At 46.8% G+C, this 20,967-nt stretch overlaps 1 protein-coding gene across 2 annotated transcripts in view; it reads right to left on the bottom strand.

The window, feature by feature from the left end:
- CLIP2 (CAP-Gly domain containing linker protein 2) overlaps positions 1–20,577 on the bottom strand; it is a 78,337-nt gene extending 57,760 nt beyond the window's left edge. For both annotated transcript variants that reach the window (XM_063402405.1, XM_063402403.1), the window contains exons 1-2: positions 20,424–20,577; positions 4,228–4,441 (exon numbers count right to left, since the gene is read on the bottom strand). In XM_063402405.1, coding sequence (XP_063258475.1) covers positions 4,228–4,339 — 112 coding nt within the window. In that variant the 5' untranslated portion in view covers positions 4,340–4,441; positions 20,424–20,577. The remainder of the gene's footprint in view (positions 1–4,227; positions 4,442–20,423) is intronic.
- Between the last annotated feature and the right edge of the window lie 390 nt (positions 20,578–20,967).

Below are 20,967 nucleotides of genomic sequence, written 5' to 3' on the forward strand. Positions count from 1 at the left end.
GATGAATTTTCAGTCTGGTTAAGGAAAACACTTTCTGCAAAGCAGCAAAGCTTATTTTTTCCATTGTTTCAGCTTTATAGGAAAGAAGGGAGAGGGATAGCCAGCATGGATGCCACTCAAGGCTAATTTCTTCCATGAGTCCATGTCAGCTGCCAGTTCCCCATGGACTTTCAGCTGAACTGGCAATTTCAGATTTTTTAGAAAAAGCCCACAAGCACAGCAAGCCAATGGACCTGACCCAGACCACCAGCACAAAAACTCTTATTCCTAATGGCTCTGTGCAAGCACCAGCTGAGGTAAGGAGACACAACACCTCTCCTCTCAAGGAAAGTTCAAAGAGGACACAGGACACTCCATGGGCAGAACTGACTCTGAGTACGTTTTCAGGAGAAATAACTCTGATCCAGCTTGTGGATCCAGCTTGTGGATCAAGCTGGCTCAGTGTGACTGCAGCACATCTGGTCTCTAGAGAAACCTGCAGCCACGAATTGTGAAATTCTTTAGACATGCACAGACAGCATCAACCCTCTTTCTGCTACATAAAATGTGAGTTGTCAACAGGACATGGAAATGTTGAAGAGAAATCTCCATGCCTGGGAAAGGAAAAGAGAATCGAGAGGAAGATAAGAGACACTTGACTTTCTACAAAAGAATATGAACAGAACACTGGGGAAAAGAGAAAAGATAAATCAAAGCAACTTTGTGTATTCTAGAGTAAGAATAAAGGGAAGCACCTCCACTTGCACTTGTGCAGACAAGATTGATAAACTTATGGGAGGGGAAGAGGATCAGAGTGTGAAGCTTTTAAAAATTCATTTGCAGCTAATGACTGACATATCTCAGGTACAACTGGAGAAGAGGCATCTGCTCTTAACACACAATGTGAAAGATATAATCCACATCTGGGGTCTTTCTGAGTCAGCCTCAAGCTCCCAGAGCCAGGGAACATCTCAGAGGCAACAGACTGAGCACTGCTGCAGTTTAATTCTGTGCTTTGTCAGATTTATGGTTCTCTTCTGCAACTACATTTCATTGAGATTTCTATCCTCCACCAAGGTAGCAAATTCATATAGATCAGTGTTGCAGCTCTGTATTTTGTAACCCAAGCCACTCTGGTTTTCTTCCATCAAGCTCCAAAAAACCCAAACGTCTCCTTTGGCTTTTCTGGCAAGAGGCAGGGAAGTGCAGAGGGAGGCAAGGAGCAAGGCAGGAGTTCAGGGGCATGTAATGAATTTTTGGGAGTCAGGAAAACTTTGTCAGCCTCCCAGGGAGCACTTCCAGTGCACACAGACACAGGTCACAGAGCTCATGGCTTCTGCAGGGCCTCTAAAACACCCCACACAGAGACTCCTTCATGCAACTTTAAGACCTCATATAAAGCCTAGTGACCCAGATCTGACTAATCCCAGGAAATGTAATGAAATCCAGCTTCCACAGCCATCCACCACCAGATTCTCTGGCTCCAGGCATCCTCAAAATTCACGTCAGTGCCTGCTATGGTTAAGCTTTCAGTGATGTGGATACTTGGCTCTGGAATAGCATTAAACCACTTTAACACAAAAAAAGATTATTTTCTCTTGTAGTTTTTCCCTGCCAAAGGCTGAATCCCATGACTGTGCTGTGGCTGGGCCCCACAGCCAGCACAGATGCTGCCACTCTCAGAGAAGAGCACACAGGCAAGCCAGCAGGATTTTGGGATGCACACTTTGCTCACAGACTGTCTTTGGAAAGATGAGGAGCAAGAGGCAGCTGGCCAGAGTTTTGGAGAGATTTGCAGGAGGAAGGGGAGCAGGTACAGGGACACAGCAGCAGTTCTTGAGCAGGACACTGAGTGAGGTGTCAGAGGTAACACCACGAGCCAAACCACTGCTGTACACCCAGCCCAGATGTTTGACCCCACTGTGCTCTGTCCTCACATCCAGGTAGGAATGGCTCAGTGCTGTGATGGCTCCAGCAGCTCCACAATTTCCAGAAGCCTCCAGCACTATCCTGAGAGGCAGAGGAGCAGCAGTGCATCTGTCACACAGTACCAACCCACCATCACAAGACATCTCCCCTTCTCCATGCCCACTTTTTCCCAGGAATAAAACTTAGATTTTCCCTAGCAAAGGCCAGACTCCATTAGGAGCCACAGAGGGGCCTTGGCTGCACATCCCTTGGTGACAGATGGCTGGAGCTGAACAAGGCACAAAGGAACTGCAGTGAACAGGCACTGCATTCAGCCCAGGGGTTGCCTTGACCCTGCCACTGAGTGACCCCTTCATAGCACAGGACATGCACCAACTGTGCCTGCTGAGATGCCACTGCAAAGCCTCTGGGGGGAAGAGAGGCTCAGATCTTTTCCCTCATTTTGATGTTTTTCATGTGATTAAAATCAACTGAAAGTAATTCCATGACATACTGCAATTACAAATCCAGACTGAAGCACCTTGAGAGTCACAACAGGGAGTTGTACAGGCACATCACTGGAGTTCAGGTTCATTGCTCAGTCACAGCTGAGGGCATGGAGAAGCAAGGGGGAAATTCAGAAATACGGGGTCAGAAGAATAACTGCAAAATATAGCCAAGCCTATAAAACTTTTCCTTTGTCTATTTATGCTTCCCTCTAGCAAACAAACAAAAGCATACTTCAGTATCTTCAATTTGGTCACAAAATAAAAAAAACTTTTTAATATTAAAACCCATTCACACAAAACTGCAATCCAATCATTTATTAATATCCACACATAGGGCCAAGCCCTCAGCAAGGGAAGAGCAGCACCTTTCCAACCCCTATGGTGCTGTATCACCCCAAAGGAGCTGGAACTCTGCCCATGACCTCAGGCAGTGACTGACCCCTCAAACAAGACCTTGCAGATGTGCAAAAAGCCAACTTGGAGCACTGACTTTTACAATACTGTTTGGGGAAAGAATCCACAGTGGCAGAGGTTATACATACACCACTGGTCACTGAAAGAAGAGAGCTCAGCTGAAAGAATCCCTGAGCAAAGCACAGCCCCTGATGTGTAAGAAGGGAGTAGGGTCAGTGCCTCAAGCAGAGTCTGTGTGTGAATATCCTGCAGAGGCTGTGCCTGAATCACCATCCCCATGTGCCCAAGCAAAACAGGAACCTCAGAGATGGGTATTTTTTTGTTTGTTTATTTTGATTAAATAATTAACACTTTTGTATTACTCTGACAAGAGAAGCATTGTCTGGTGACCCTCATTTTGCAGCATCATTATCCCAGACTAATTTGTCCGAGCATGCTAAAGCAAATTTTGACCAATATTAGCCCCTTGATTAAAAACACTGTCTGAGAGGTAAAAGGCTTTTCTGATTCTGCTAAATGTTCTATATTTTAGAGACTGAAACACACAGCAAAGTAACCAGGCATGTAGGAAGTGGCCTGAATTATAAGGACAAGAGGTTGGCAGATGTAAAGATGCAACCAGTGACCTTCTCAAATGCAAGTGTAATATAGTGAAAGTACAAGTTTTGACAGGATATACATCATCCTGATGTGTTTCCCCAGAAGCAAGGAGAAAGCCTTCTTTAGCAAAGTAAAATGAAAAGCATGACACACAAAACTCCCATCTTGAATATTTACTAAATTATATATAAAAAATAAATAACCTACTAGCCAATAAGCCAGAAAAATGGATCCTAAGCAAAACACACCCTCAACTGCTTTTGAACTGTTAATTATACTGATAATGGCAGTCTGCACAGCTTATGTATACACTGGATATAGATCAACAACAGCAAGGCATGTGTGAGTATGTGAAAGTAAGTCATTATTCAAATCCTAGGGCTTCAAGTGTTTCTGTTTAAACAAAGGCACTAATTTGATGTAAACCACACGGGCCAAATCACCTTAAGTGCTCAGTTATTACTCCTACATCCTCACAGGCCAACAGCAATGGCTACAGGGCAGTGTTTAAGGGCATGGGGGAGGTTTCTACCTGCCTAATTAACAGCCCTTCCCATGCCAGTGTCTGTACAGGCACCTCTGTCAGCCCTAAACATCAGGGGATCCATCTGACTCCCACCCACTCCACAATTTGCCTGTTTTGTGCATTACTTGGGAGAGGGAGCCCATTTATTCACCCTGTTCCACTTGTTTTGATCCACCAGCCCACACACAGATGGGGAATTTCCCATCCCAGGGAGCACTGGCTCCCCCAGCCCACTGCCTCCAAGCCAGGCAATCACCTGGGCCAGCTCCCAGCCCTGCAGGGAGCCCTTACCTTCCTTTGAGCCAGTGGTGACAGCAGCTGTGGTGCTCCCTGATGCCCGTCCCACTGGGCTGGAGTGCTTCCCAGCCCTGCCTGGGATTTTAAGTCCACTTGGCTTCAGCATGATTCCTGTCTCTCAGGCTCCTGTTGCCAGTGTCTCAAGAGCTGTCCTGGTGTCACCGCTCAGGCTTCTTGATGGTGAACCTCTTCTTCCATTGTCACACACCTGGGAGAGAGGAGCACAAAGAAATCAGATTGTGAATGAGTGGGAAGAGTGTGGACCAGGCTCCCAGAGAGCAGTGCCCAGCTCTGTCCTCACAGCCCTAGGAGAGTCAGAACCTTTCATTTCTTCTCCTATAAAACAAGGGTGATCATGTCCCTCATCTCCCATCCTCATGTTACATTTCTTTTCATCAATCTCAAAGTCCTGAAACTTCACAGAGCCATTAAACAAGGATTTAAATACAGTTTGGGATTTGAGTAACTGAAATGGTTTGGACTGGTTTTAAATTCTAAAGTCTCAGCTCAGCACCTGCCAAGCCTCTGCTGTGCTGTCTGAACCCTGACAAAAGGCACCACCTTTCACGCCAGCCTTCAGAGCAGCCTCTCCAAACTGGCAGGGGAAGGAAGGATGAAGCCAGTGTCTGAGATGGGGTTTTCAGCTCCTTTCCTTAAACTCAAAAACTTCTCACAGGAAAAAAGGCCTTTGACCCTATGGATCTACATGAAAATATAAAAAAAAAAAAATCCCCAAACTTCCTGAAACTTAAGCATAACTCTACCAACTATTCATTAGTGAAGTCACAACCCTTCCTTATGTCATTCCTTTCCCAGTAAGCAAATGCAATAAAACCTCCAAATTCCTTGCAAGGATGTTGCATCAACAAGCACAATTTTATGACAAGAAAGAAAAAATAAAGGAAATGACTAAGTTGCTTAAAAAAAAAAAAAAGAAAAGGAGTGACATTCCTAATGGATAAAGAAAAACAATTTAAAACCCGAGCCTATCAGCCAAAAGGAAGCTGAGGCTGGGTTTCAGCAGGCCAGGATGGGGAGGAGAAAAGGTGACAGCAGAGAAAGCCAGGGACAATGTCAACCTAACAGCCTGGAGAGCAGTCCAAGGAGCAGCCAGAAACTGGGGACACTGCATCCTGGGCAAAGGAAGGAGGCAGCACCCTGAGAATCAAGAGATTTACAGATGCTGCAAGGAGGGAATTGCAATAATGGGATGGGAAATGATTAAGCCATGAGTAAGGACTTCAACACAGGCTGGGTCAGAGCGAGCAGGGGGCTGGCAGGGCTCCAGGAAAAGCTGCAAGGAGACACAGAGGAGGGAAAACCGCAAGGAGAATTCCAAAGCTGCATTCCCAAGGGCTCACAAATGTCTAAAACACCAAAGCACAGTAAGAGTCACTCATCCTACATCAGCTTAAAGAGACAAAGCAAGGAGGGATCGCAGAGACATCTGCCTGAGCAAAAACTTGAGGGATCCAGGCCTTATCCCCATGTGCTCACAAAAGTGTTCAGTACCTGGGGTGGATTCAGACTCCTCAATAAAAGGATTTTACACCCGATATTCACCTCACACAGAAGTCAGGCAGGATGCTCCAGTCACATCACCCACAGCAGAAATAACAGACAAGAGCAAGGAACTCTTCTTAAGGAGGGAATAAAAAAACAGCCCTCCTGTAACAGAGCTGGAGAGGAACAGCTGTCAGAGCTGGACAGGAGCCTGCAGCTTCCAGCTCTGTTTAGCATAAAACAGGGAGACAAGGAACTGAATCTGGAGGTGAGAAACATTGATCAGCCAGGCTCCTTCTATCTCTCAAGCCATCAGATGTGGCATCTCCCACCCACTCCATCTCATAGAGCACATTTTGCCCAGGGCTGGCTTTGATTTTACAGACCAACTTGATTTCTAGCTCTTCTGCTGGCAGGTGATGTGCTTTACCTCGAGATCTCAATCCATCACCTTCAGCCTCAAAGTTCTTCTTCTCAACATGCCCTTACTCCTGAATTGACTCATTACTTGGTCCTACATTTTGGTTACAAGGTTTGATGTTGTACCCAGGATTAAGCAGCCTGGGGCTGCTGCTGCTGCTTGCACACAGCTGGTTGAATTAACCAGGAATGTGGAGAAGATAAAAAGACACAGGGAAGGAAAAAACAGTAGTAGAGAAGAATTTAAGCTGGAGGAGTTGCCAGAAGAATAAAAGGATTTTACAGTTTTTCAGTCTTCTGTTAGAGTGTGTCTCTGGATCCTTAACTTTGCAGCCAGAACCACTTAAACTTTAGAGAACAGTGAATTTAGTGTGTTCCTCTATTTTGCTGCTCATCTTTGAGGAGACAGGAACTTCAGTTCATTCTCTCTCCACATCTCATTATTCCTAAAGATCAGCTGTCCACTCCCATCACAGGATATTGTGATTTTCTGCTTCTTCTCAGGACAACTGGATATTTTTACACTGGGGAGACAAACAAGAGGAAGTGTATTCCCACCACACAAATATTTCTGCCAGAAATCTTTACACAAACAGATTTGCTTTCAACAACTAATGCTAAAACCAAATGAACTCCACAGGCTGCTAATCATGCTCCCCTTGGAAGAGATAGATGCTTTTATCCTGAAATACAACCATGGGGTCACACACAGCAGACTCAAAAACTTCTCCAGTGGCACTGGGGATCAGAGCAGATCCCCTGCCTGGCTGGGGATGCATGGCAGCCTCTGGGGAGGCTCTGGCAAGGGTAAACTCATCCCTCTGAAGTGTCACTGTCACACTGTCACACGCTGCAGGCTTGCACAGCTGCCTCAGCACACCCCTGCACAGTCATCATCACACAGGGAAATGAGGATGAACTGGAGTAAATTTTACTATAAATGCAGTTTTTCAGTACTACACAGATAAAAATAAACGTCTGGGATGCTTCTACAGCAGCCTGTGCCTGCTGCTAGGGACAGATACTCCTTCTCTGTCACCAGTTTCTTCCCCACTTCAACACAAACATGTATGGGCAGATTTTTAGGAAGCTCTGAACACTGAGCACAGAGCTCTTCCAAATGACACCATTAGGTCATCTTTACCACCCTGCCTGAGCCATCCTGGTCCCACATTAGCTCCTGAGTGAGCGATGCAGCTTTTATGCTGCAGAAATATCCTTGGCCTGGGACACAGGCCAGTATCTCCACAGGGCACTGCCCTGCTCCATTAGAGATAACAACAAGCTCTGAGCTGCCATCCGAGCCCTCAGCTTCCCAATGGGCTCTATTAGCAGAGTCCTCTTGAAAAACCTCTTTCCAGCTCTTCTGAAAAATCTGCTTCCAGCAGTAGAGGCTGAACAGAGGCAAATATGTGGTGTAAGAAACACATGAGCCATCTCTCTTCCCTGATACTGAAATCAGCCAGAATAGTCTTTAAGCTCCATCCAGAAACTTCAGGGGAAGTGAAAATTTCTATTCTCTATGTTATTTATCATTCCTACTCCCCATATTACCTGCACAAGCTGTACACTTTGTTTTCCTGCAAAACTTCAGGGAAATGTGACTTTCTCCAGATACACTGAAAAGAAAACCCAATCTGCTCCTCTGGATACTCCAGTGCCACCAGCTCTGCTTAGTTTTTATCTCTTGTACAAGACATGACAGACAACAAGCATTTCCTAGATCCCTGTTAGATTCTTCCTGCAGTCTTTTCCACACTGGGATGAATGGTTCTGTCTGTTCCCACAACCAAGAAAAGCATCCCAGGAATGCACAATGTGAAGCCCAGCTTCAAATGACCAAAATATTCTCTTCCCCATCTTTCCATCAGAAAAGGGGACAGCTGAGTGTGAGTCACACAGGCCCAGATTCAAAAAGGGGAACTGTCTTGGGGTGATTTTATGAAGATACTTTTTTCCCCCCACTCATCTGCTTTATGCCCAGCAGTGTCTGTGGTGTCTTCAAGAGGAACCAGGGGCAGGGCTGGAGCCCGTTCAGTCTCTCTGCAGGGTGCTCTGGACAGGGTGGGTTGGGGATGCTGCATTGTTCCTCTTGTTGGATTGGGTTTTTTGCTAGCTTGAAGCAAGGGGTGTCTTCCCCTTTCCTTCCCCTAGCCTGGAGGCTGTATCGGGAATTCTCTTTTCGTTTTTTGGCTTTTGGCTTTTTGGCTTTTTGTTCCCTTGAAGTGTTTTTTGCTTGGCTTGTTTTTCTTTTTGGTCCATCTGGGGAGCCAGCAGAACCATCCCAACCCCAAGGCCTCAGAGGAGCTGAACCAACACCAGAAAGGACAGAAAAATCCACCAGCTTTGGCTGCTGCAAGGAGGAGACAACACCAGAAATTCAAGAGGTTTCCCATCAGCTCTGGGCTGTGACATGAACTCCTCTTCCCCTTCCCAAGGGCCCAGTCACCACTTTGCTTTCCACGTCACGAACTCAGCCCCTGTATTTTTCTTCCCTGGGCATTTTTAGGTTTTTTTTTTTGTTCTGCTGTGGGTGGGTGTGTGGAGGGTAAGTTTCTGGAAGTTTATATCTAGCATTTATTCAATTCTTTTCTGTGCCTTGTAGGCACTCCTCTCCCTTTTTTGGGGGTGTGTGTGTGTTTCGTTAATAAACAGTTTTTGTTTTTTTCCTTCCACTTTCACCTGCTAGTATCAATTTCTATCTCTGGCAGAAGAAAAGGGAGTTATTGAAGCCCTTTTTCTCTTTAGAGGAAATGCTCATTCCAGAGCTCATTCTCCTGAAATTTGTCTCCAAAACTGGGACAGGAACTGTTCTCAACTAAGTACAGATGTACAGCCAAAAAATACCTTTCACCACGAGTAATCTATCTGGATATGCCTGGCCAGCATCTTGATAATTGCATCAGAGCAGCACACATTAAAAACAAACAATTGGAGGTGCTTAGAGTCAATTATTTCATAAATGTGGTAGAGAAATAAAACAAACCAAGGACTGGAAGAAAAAGTCTTTGGCAGTACAGTTTATCCACAGCTTCTCTGCCTCATCCATCCCTCCTACCCTCAAGAAGGCACACGAGTATTTGCTTGCCAGATGGAATAACATCCAATTCAGGATGGGCATAAGCACCAAAGCAGACACCAGGGCCCAGCACACTCCCCAGAGGAAAGCCCTCATGGGTAAACACAAAATAAGGATCTCTTCACCTCCACTTGCTGAGTGCAACAGCTGCAAGACACAGGAGCACATTTCCAGACACCAGAGGTGGCCTGGATCCCATCCTGGTGCTTCCTTCTGGCTGGATCTGGATGTCAGAAGAGTTTACCCAACATGACACCCTGGGCAAGGCACAGGATTTCACTGTAAGAGCAGAGCCCTATGGAATTCCAGCCTGCTGTATCTAAATACTGCCCTAACAGTTTGGTCCAGATTTAGGTTTCTAGGTTTAGGTTTACTAATTTACTAAATTCACATGTAAGAAATTAGATTTGATTTTTTCAGTCAGAGATGCACACACCTTTTCAGGGATGGGGCCCATAGGAAAAAAAGGTAAAGAACATTAAAAGAATTAAAGCATTTAATTATCAGACTGAGGGAAGTCAACATTATCATGTTGTCCAAAAGGTTAATGATAACCACAATGCAGAGAAGCAGGACAAGACTTTTGTATTTAATCATTTTGACTTGAAGACAACTATTTGGATAGGGACAGTTAGCACAAGAAAGTCTCTGTTTTTACCTAATCCCATCTAAGACAACTTTTTGAGAATCAATTGCTCGTGCCATTATTTAAACACTATTCCATCTTTCCTCATGTTTGTGCTACAGATGAGGAACACCAGGCTTTGGGATGCAGCACATCTGCAAGCAGAATTTCAGCCCTTTTCAGGGCCATCAAATGGCTCAATCTACACAAAGACTCTTGCCTTAGCCTCCAGGAGATTTCTGGTTTCATCCCCTGATCTCTGTCACTCTCTTCACAATCACTGGGTTTCATCACCTGACTTCTGTCAGAGCCTCTGGATGAGAGCAAACCCACCTTAGAACAGCCCCAGAGCCAGCCCTGCTTCCCCTCTGAAAACACCACTGCTGAGGGCAGAAACCTTCAGCATCAGGCAATGCAAACGTTCCAAACAGTATGTGAAGCTCAACATCTCCCTGAAAATAAAATCTAGAGAAGAAGTTGATCCCCTGATCACTGGAGGAGCTCTGCACTCTCCTCAATAAGAACACAGAATAAAGGCAAAAAGCTTTCAGAGCCAAATCTGGTATTCCTTTGTTAGGCCTTATATAAAACCCTTACTGGCCTAAAGATACTGTCTTTTTTTCTTCTAAGTTGATTTATTTTATTTCTTGTTTCTGAACATTTGGTTGCATCCACTCCATATTTCCAAGCTTTTCTGCACCTTCCCCACTGCCAGGAAAATAAGATTTTCAGGCAGCAAAGCCCCATCTCCTGGAGTTCTTCCTCCTGCATATATTACTGCCAAGTGTCCCATGCCAGGGACAAGAGCAAGTAAAGATTTGGTTCCCCAGGCTCACAACCTCACAACACTGACCATGTTGGAAAAATTGGGTTAGGGATTTCAAGAACAGATTTTTGCCTCAAAATCCAAATCCAAGGGCCAGACTGGCAGCGCTCAGTCTTGTGTGAAAGGGACAGGAAATGAATCCGATCAGAGACAGGACATGATAACACCAAACTGCAGCTTTGCTAATAGAGACAGAGATTATGCTGAGAAGAAAAGGCAATTTTATCTTTTAATTCCTTAAGATGCTCCATCCGATCCAGGGTAATTGTGCCATTGCCTTCTCTTTTCTCTGATTAGTTACTCCTTCTGCCCAGCCACCACAAACCCATCTCTGAAGCACGTGGCAGATTAGGAATAAATCCTCGCACTTAACTGAAGTGTAGAGGAAATGAGAGACACTCATTTTTAATTAAGGTCAGACTCCTCTTCCAAGAAAACCTTTCCTTCTCCCATGGAGGGAACGGGGACAGAGTGCTGCAGGAATGAAAGGAGCACACTGCTTCCAGTTACAGGGAAAACCAGGGACTGCTGGTACCCCCTGTCAGCCAACAGGATTTTCCTCTCTTGCAGTTGGAGAATTCAAATAAGTTTTCAGCCATAAAGCTCTGTTGCCACTCCACAGTTTCCCTGACAAGTGTGAAGTGTTAGCCTCCAGAGAAGGTGTGTTTAGTCTTCTTACCCACTCCAGTTTTGTAATAATTAGCACAGAATGCCAAGAGAAAGCCTAGAGGACTTTTATTTTAAAACTCAGGTATTTTTAAAACTAATTCTAACCTCTGTGATAGACTAAACATCCTGTGATTTACTTCTTAAACAAGATTTTTTTAAAAGGAATAATGTGCAAAACCCTCCTACTGCACTCTAAAAACCACAATGCAAATCCTGAGGCAAAGTGCAGAGAGAAGAAGCCAAAGTACATTCAAGGAAGTCATCACACAACCTGTGGAGTAATTTTTGGGCTGGATGAGCTTGTGCTCCTCACACTGGCAAAATGCCTACTGAGGACTGATGCAGCAGACAGCAACAATTCTGCACTAATTGCAGAGCAAAACTATCTCTAATTAGTGGGAAAAATCCTGGACATGCTCTTGGTTCTGCATGAGTTTCTGCTCCCTGGAGTTCAGCCCTGGGGGCAGGGGACAGTGTCCCTGCAGAGATTTATTGGGGGCACGACCCCAGAGTTGCAGGCTCACGAGGGAAGGGAACAGAATGTACACAGAGGTTGCACCAGTGGGGTCAGTTCAGACTTGATTTACTGCCACTCTATTCCATTAGAGATTTCTCTACAATTCACAAGGCTTTGATAAAATCCAAGTTCCCTATTCACAGAAATTATCTGTCAGAAATAGCATCTGGAGGAGAAACACGAGGAGAGCAAGCTGAGTGCAAGAAACACAGTGATACATGACATATATATTCCATTATAATGGCTTGGTATTTTTCTACTGGAGAGACAATTTCTTTAATTAAATATGAGCTATCTAACAACCCAGCCATGCTATGCATGCTCTGCAGAAGGATCTGAACTTTTGGAATTTCCAAACTTTTGACTGCTGATTTAGTGTAAGCACTAAAGTTCACTCTGGCACTTTATCTGCTACTAACTGGAGTTTAGATTAATACATGTATTTTAATTTGTGCACTTCTATAATCTAACCTCTGTCCTGAACTTTGATTATGAAACAAAACCAGGACCTGGGTCCCTTCTGCCCTGATTTTTACCCCCGTTTTTACAAGGCAGGCTCTGCAGACCAGCCTGTCTGATGGCACTGCAGTTGTACCAATTTGAGCTTGCAGATGATTTGGTTAATAAGACTGGGATGCAACAAGTCTCTGGTGTGCCTTAGGACACACTGGGCTTGCCCCTAAAATCCTCCCTGTGCTCCATTAATGCTGTCCAGTGTCTACACACACCCTCAAGTGCACTAGGAAAAGGCATCATGCCAATGCAATCCTTTTTGTGATGGAGACCTGCCCATCCCAGCAGGGAGCAACAAAAGCCTTGCCCTGGGCCACTGCCACTGCAGGTGGAACATCTACTCCAGAATCTCCTCAGAACAACCCCAGTGCAAGCACCAAGGGAAACCTGACTCTCCACAAGCTGCCAAAACCTCGGGCAGGGATGCAGGACAGGAATACACAACACTGCCCCTGCTGCAGCCCCTTTCTATTCGTTATGAAACCACTGTACAAGGTATTTCATTCCCAGCAGTTTCAGCCTTTGCTGCCCAGGAAACCCCCCACCAGTTGCCAGGCCAGATTTATCCTCTGCCCACGTGCGTCCTGTGCCCTTTGCACAACTCTGACACCCTCCCACTGTGCCCAACTCCCAGGAGACAGCTTTGCCCTTTGCTTGCCTTCTCTGTGCCTTTCTGAGCAAGCAATGCTCTCCTTTGAGAAGTCCTGAGATATGAGACTCACCAGTTCCTGGGTCATCTCAGCTGACCTTCTCTAAGCCTCCTCGCTTGAATTCAGTCTGTTCTAGACATGGGCAACCCAAAGTCCATGCTGCCTCCCAGGTGATGTCTCACCAGGCCAGGGACAAACTTTATGCCAAGTACTGTGAGCTAACATAATCTCGTTCCTTCAAATAAAGCAACTGTTCCCAAAAGTTTCAAGAACAACTAACCGACCTTCACACTCTGAGTGTTAAGATGCAAAAGGAGGGAAGCTAAAAAGTAAATACATGGTGTGGCAGAACCAGTTGGGTTGGAAAGGAACTCTAAAGATCCAATCTCTAATCACCCCACAGCAAAGATACAGCAGTGACAGCCAGGACTCCTGTTTCCTTCCTCCACTGATGTCCTTGCTCCATACGCACCAATCTGTCAGCTGAGAGGGACAGACCAGGTTACACCACTGGTACCTCCTGAAAGAGCTGAGGTCACCAAAGCAAAGCCACTCAGCAGCAGCAAAGGCACTCTTTCTCTGGGACACCAAATGCAAACCCCATCCCCTCTGCCCACACAAGCATCCTGCTGCCTGTTCTGATGGCAGCAGAGCAATGCTGGACAGAGTTGCTCCCACAAGCACCCTCCTCCTCCTCCCTGCTGATTCACCAGCCCAAACTCAGCCTTCCACTTAGTCAGAAGACCTCTGGGCTATGTCATTGATTGCTGCTTTCTCTTGAGCCTCTCTGCGAACACTGCCAGCCCTCACTCACACTGACAAATCCACACAGCTCCCACTACAAGCAGTGGCACAGACAAGGAGAACAGAAATCTGGAGAGTTTGCTTTCAGTCAGGATGTGTTAATCATGGAGTTTTTTAATTTACCAACCTGTAACCTCACGCATTTCACACACTCTTCACACAACAGGAGTCGGGATAACTCATGGACCCTAAAGTACAAGAAGGAACACATCTTATTCAAATTACATCCCTATCACATTCAAATTACATCCCTATCAATGACCAAAATCATAATTTTGGCAAGTTATAATATTGACAGATGAGGTCCAATTTGATCTGTTATCTCCTGCCACACAGATCCTTTCTCCCCAGACCTCACACACTGCCTTGCAAAAGCCAATGTTTGCTTTGGATTGCACCACAAGGAGAGAGGCAAGATCCCAGCTCCAGGCCTCTGGGCACTGAGGCACACCAGCTCAGAGGATGGCTCCCCAGTCTGCAATGCATGGGGAGGCTGGGGATTGCAGTTCCCAGGGAGTGAGAAGGTAAAACTCCACCCTGTGCAGTCAGATTGCACAGCACAGGTGGAGACTGAACATGCGACTCCAGCAGGACGAGGAACAGCAGAGGAACAGCAGAGGAACAGCGGAGGAACAGCGGAGGAACAGCGGAGGAACAGCGGAGGAACAGCGGAGGAACAGCGGAGGAACAGCGGAGGAACAGCGGAGGAACAGCAGAGGAACAGCGGAGGAACAGCAGAGGAACAGCGGAGGAACAGCGGAGGAACAGCGGAGGAACAGCAGAGGAACAGCAGAGGCTGCCACATCTGGGCCAGGCTGTCAATCTCAGCCTCCTTCCACAGCAGCAGAGGCCCAGCAGGAGCTGGGGTGCTCCCCAGCCTGGTTTCTATCAGCATCTCTGTCCAGACACTGCCCTGCCACTGAGGAGCACATGCAGCAGTCCATGAGGTGTGGATGCCAACAGCCAAAAGGAAAGAGTCTGGACAAACAGATCAGTGCTAAAAACATGATTTAATGGTATCTCTGGAGATAAGAGTGATGAACTGAGCCTGCAAGCAGGTAGGCAGGACAGATGGATCAGCCCATCATACCCCTGGAGTACCACTGCACTGCACTGCGTGTTCCAGCTGGAGCTTTAGAGTCATCATGTGTCCCTGGCTGCTCCTTCACTTCTCACAGAAACAGGCAAATGTACTAACGCAGGCAAAGCCACAATCATGATTTTGTACGGAGATCAGGATATAATCTCATCTAGCCAAGAAAGTACAGTGCCCTCACAAAAAGCCCCTCCCTACATCGCAATGCAGAGCAGTGGCACAACATCTCCAACACAAACTGGTCGTGTTTCAACCAAAAAGGAAAAGCAAAAACTGAATTATCACTTCTAACAATGGCAATCAAAGGTGCTGGCAGCCTAAGGCAGAGTGTATCACAGCCCTCCATAAACCTCAATCATATGATCACCAAAAAGTACCATTTGACTTTGACATTTCCATGTAAGTGTGCTGGAAGTGCTCCTACACCTTCCTGGCACCTAGCCAATGTGCTTTGAGGAGATTCAGAGATAAAAAAAGGAATAGTGCTTGCAGATGCTTCAAAGACAGCAATATTAAGCTTGCAGGAAGCATTGATATTGCCAGTATTGTTTACTAGAAACATACATAAATATGTGTACACATATAAACAGAGTTTTCCTACGGATAAGACTCAGCAAGCTCAAAAAGCTACTGCACAGCCCCCAGTAAAAGCCCACAAAAACAGACACATAAAAGATGAACAGTGAAAGGCAAAACATCCTTCCTCCAACAGGCATCCTCTGCCTCACCAGCATATTCCACAAAGGCCTGCCTTTTTGTGCCATGCTGTCCATCATTAAATCTCCATTAGGGATGGCTGGTGCATGGGTCATCAGCTAAACATCCAAACTTACCAGCTGGGAAACAAAAGTCCAGAGGAGAGGAAAAAAAAAAGCACTTATCCAAGGTTGCAGACTGACCTGCTCCAATTTGCATAGTAAGGATTTCAGTTATAAAACAAATAGCTAAATGCTAAATATAGCCAAGGAGGAGGCTTTATTCACCAGGGCCAACTTCATGCTGATAGGAGCCACAGAGGAGCACAGTACACAATATACAACAGCCAAATATGAGGCTACAAAGCTCATTAAACACAACTGGAGAGGCCTCTTTTTTTTTAGGGGGGTTTGTTCTGCAGCCAGGACAGTCCCTGCATCCAGGGGAGGCACTTGCAGGTCATGACTGTGAATGTTCACAAAGCATGGGAAAGTGTTTGCTTCAACAGGCAGCTGCTTTTTGTGCCTGTCAGGACACTGAAGAGTTCCCAGTCCTAATTACAGGACACAGAAGTTGTCAAAGCATGATACAACAGATAAATAGGGGAGGAATATGCCAAAGGAAGAAAAAAAACAGATCAGGCAGAGAAATCCTTTGTCAGTGGCCATGTCAGAAGCTGGTGCCTCCGGCTGGAAGCTTTCCCTGCCCCACCAGAGATGTGCTGCAAAAGAAATTTGTGCTGCCACAGAAATTGTGTTGGTTTTTGTCAGTGAAACACTTTTGTCAATGTACAGAAACAGGTGGATAGGCAAAGGGACAATGACAACAACAAGACAAAAGGGAAGACATGCACCACAGAAAGGAGTTCAAACTGAGCCAGACTGTGCAAAAAGGCTGTGCAAATTCCTTCATTGCTACATTATTCTTTGAAAAATGAAAATCTTCAAACCTCTGTCTTGAATGACAGGTGAAGACAGATCCAGTCTGGAACAGACAGATGGATCAGACGATTTCTTGAAGTTTCTGTGAAATCTTTTCAGTGTAACCAATATCCACGTGGTCTTTACTACACTATGCAAGTTATTCAGTAAAATAAAACAGAATAATTTTGACCAAGAGCTCTGGCACAGGCAATACAATTTAATTTGCATTACCTTTTTAAAGGAAGCATGTGTGAAAGTGCAGGAAAGGGATTTATAAGGAGCAAAAAGAGATTTAAAGGTTCCAAGATCCACATACCAAACATCCCCAGAGCACTTCATTCACAAACCTCAAAAGAGGTCAGAATCACAACATCCTTTTTGTACCTGGGAGAAACAGACAGAAATTATTTTTCTCAAGAAAAATCTATTTCTCAAAAAACAGTGGCAGAGATGGCGCCACTATCTCCCTAAATATCAACCCATCAAAGCACTTGGCAAGTCCTTCTGAAGTGTTTATTTTATAGACAGACAGTATAAATATTTTCAAAAATAATAATTTGGCTTTCACGGGCACAAACAGAGTTATCAAGGGAGTCAACAGCAGAATTCAGAGCATAATCTCTCAAAATAAACCAAAGTTTAGATTCCCTTTGTGCTTCAGCAGACTGGGATGAGGAGATGGAGACTCCATGACAGGCTCAGAAACTGCAATATGGAACTTTGCCAGTCTGTGCCACATTCATCTGCAACTATGCAGGTGAGTAACCATTAGCTGAATACAAATAAACAACTGAAATTAAAATATCACTTCATTTCAGTGCCCGTCCAAGTCAGCATCATATCTAATTCCATCATTCTGAAGTTTAAAAAAAAAGCAACAAAAATATGACAAAGATTGGCTTTATTTGTTCACACATCTTTCTTTGCTTATGCTGCATCTGAACCAACCATGGCTGTTTTATAGAAACAGTTTCACTTATTTAGAATGGGATAATAAAAACTGTACCAATGTATGGGAATGCTTCCAAAAAGTCTGATGTAGAAACATTGTGAGTTTGCTGTAGGTTTTATTTAAAAGGGGTTTCAACTGGATCTTTTTTTCTGGGAATAGCAGAAAGTATCAGTCACATGCAATGAAGTAATTTTTCCACAACAAGAGCTACTGCACAATCATATAAGAGCAAGAAATGAAATCCAGCTCTGAGGGAAGTGAATTTGCTTTGTCCTGTTTAGCAGCAACACTCAACAGAGCACACAGACTGCTCTCAGCAGAACAGGGAAAGGCTCCAAGAGCACGGGGGTGCTGCAGAAAGAGACTTTGTACAATGATACACTGAGAATTCTGTGTGTCTCCATCGGCCTCAGCCACGGAGAGAAGAGCTTCCACGTGGGATAACACAGGAAGGACCCACATGGAGAAGGCAGAGCAGGACAAGAAAGTCCAAGCCCAGTTCCTTACCCTAACCTGGGCTTCTGGAGTGAGCATGGACAGTTTGTCTTTATTCACATAATGTGGTTGTTTTAAAAACCTGACTAAAAGTAAAACAAAGCCCAAGTCATGCTGGAGTCTGACAAACAGTCTGCACTACACCAGCACTATTATCCAATCCCTGGCTAGCAAGACCTAAAATTCTATCATAAATAGCACAAGAACAGTGATAAAAGAACAACCACCAGACACTGATCATTGGGGGCATTTAAGTCAGCAACAGAGGAAAAAATAGTGCCCTTAACCCATGTCAGCAAATTCCTTGGTCACTCTTGAGCCCATGGGAGATGTAAAGGAGAGAATAACACAGTATTTATAAAAGGCATCCATGAAAAAATAGATCTTTCTACAAATATCTACAGATATCTCCATAGATAAGTGTCTAACACAGGCTAGCAGAAAGTCACATTCAGGTCTTGCTACCCATACCTGGGCTTTCCCAGAGCTTTAAAAGCATCTAAACCTTGCCATGCATTGTGTACTCTCTGCAACCATGCACCTGGGGTATGGAACTTACTTTATGTATTGTCTCCTGTCCTCACCAGAATTATAAAACATCCATAAAACACCCTCTCTCATAAAAAAAAGAAAAAAATATAAAAGATTTCCCCAAGTTTCATGGACTGAGGCAGCAAATAAAACCAACAACCTTAATCAGGAGGTGGAACACATGCCTTGATCCATTTTAACCACCCAGTAACACAATGGAAGAATTAGCCTGGATGCCCTTACAGAGCCACGTGCCCTGGTACCAGAAAACCCCACTCTGGGCTCTCCATCACATCTGCCAAACTGAAAAGCACCAGTGGGGATAAAGAGGAAACACTCCAGGAACTGCCCCTTGCTAGAGTGGATGATGGCAGCCCCCAAGGCTAGAGAAGCACATACCTACCCCTGGCCTCAGCAGATAATCCCATCCATACTGATCCTAAGAGCACCTCCTGGAAGAGCATGTGAGGTTTCCCTTTACTGCAGGCAGCCCCACACAAGTGTTCCCGAGCTGGCAGACAGGCTCCAGCACAGCTTCTCCCCGCTGTGCTGCAGTGGCTGGTGCTAACGTTGGCACTTGTGCCGTGTCTCAGAGCTGAGCCTTTGAAGTCCTGTACTCCCAGAGATTTCTGGTAGGCAGTGACAACTTTTGTGAGAACACTGGCGTTTGATGCAGACTCCCTCCTTCCTAATCCCTGGCAGGCTCTACCAGCAGAGAGGTAATTTCTCAAAATGTCGTATCTCAAATCCAACTTAAAGATCAGGAGCTGCACTATGTTCAAAAGCATCACCACACCAGCAATGGCAGAGCTGTGCTGATCAGTGGGGCTTTCTTGGAGCACTGATGGGGAGAGGAACGCTGTTAGCAGGCAGCGGGGCAGAGGCTAAGGCAAACAAGCCTAGCCAGGCACCCCAAATATATCTCTGCCCACATGCAGACCATTTCTTGAGTTGCAGGTCACCCTCACGGAGACAGCTCTAGGCAGCAATAAGGGTGGACTGGTAAAACTTGACATCCATTCCAGCAGGATGAGTTTCTGAGACAAGGTCTGTAGGCCTGTGAGACTGATGCTCAACAGAGCAGCAAATAACACTCGGTGCTGACACAGTGCTTTGTCTCCCAGCGCTTCCAAAACGCCACTGCAGCCTGCCTGGACACTGTGGAGATAACAACTCATGCCTCTGCCTCCATCCCTGGATGCTGCCCCAAACAGCCTTTGCTGTTCCGTGTCAGGAGATGCAAGGGGCAGAGCCCTCCTGCATCTGCCCAGCTGCTCACAGCCTGAGCACTGTGCCAATGCCAGCAGCTCAGCCTGGGCCTTCCACACAAGCACATCTTGCAACAGACAAAAAACCCCACATCGGATCCCGCAGGATGTGGTTAATGTCGATATCTGGATCGTTAAACAAGAAAAACCGAGCGAGGACGCTGAGTCCAGCAAGCAGTCAAGCTTCCCAAAGACAAAAGACAAATTTTCCTCCCATTTCAACCCCAAAACTCGCTCGGCACGGAGAGAGGGATGCTGACACCCACTCCCACCTCCGTCTCCATGGCACCAGGCCGCTGCCAGCGCGCGTTTGCCGTGCCCGGAGCAGCGGCGGGCGCGCCCCCCGCACCCTGCCCGGGGCTGGCGGTGCCTGCGCGCCCCCGGCAGCCCGCGCCCCCGAGCCCCTCCCGCCGCCCGTGCTGCCCAGCCGCGGGGTCCAGCCGGGATGCCCGCCCAGGATGCTCGGTCCTTTCCCGGCCCAAGGACAATGCGCGGCGGCCGAGCCTCCCGTCGGTACCGAGCGGCGCATCCCCGCTGCCCCTCCCGCACCTTCTCCGCTCATCCCTCCTTTGTTGTGGCCGGCGCTGGCCGGGCGCTGCCGTCCCTCCCGCTGTCCCCCTTACCCTGGCGCTGCCCGGCGGAGCGGGGCAGGGCTCGGTGCCACCGCAGGATGCCACCGCGGCCGCCAGCCGCCCTGCCACTCCCTGCGCGGCCGAGCCGGGAGGAGCGAGCGGCGAGGCGAGAGGAGGGATCTGGGCGGCGGCTCGGAGCGGCGGGGGCGGAGGAGGATGCGGGGCCGGCACCGCCGCTCCCTCCGGCCCTCCCGGCTCACGGCCGGGCCCACACGAACAAAGGCGCCGGCCAGCGGCCGAAATCCTCTCGGTTGCCGGGCCCTGGCGCCTCCCGAAACCAGGTGGGAGGGTGGAAAGGCAGCGCGGAGGCTCCTCCAGCGCAGCCCCGAGCGCTCCTGCCCTAAAAGCCGGAATAATCATAAAATCACCTTTTGCTCGCGGGAGCCGCCGCCTCCCTCCCCGCGGCTCTGCGAAGGACGAGCTCTCCAGGCACACCTGAATTAAAGTGGTGGCGATTTTGATTGCTATAAGAAGGGAAGGGCAGGAGGAGCTGCCGGTGCTTCCTGTAAAAAAGGAGAGATCCCTAAGTAGCCGG

The sequence above is a fragment of the Prinia subflava genome, chromosome 8 (genome assembly GCF_021018805.1).
Source record: "Prinia subflava isolate CZ2003 ecotype Zambia chromosome 8, Cam_Psub_1.2, whole genome shotgun sequence".
Taxonomy (NCBI): Eukaryota; Metazoa; Chordata; class Aves; order Passeriformes; family Cisticolidae; genus Prinia; species Prinia subflava.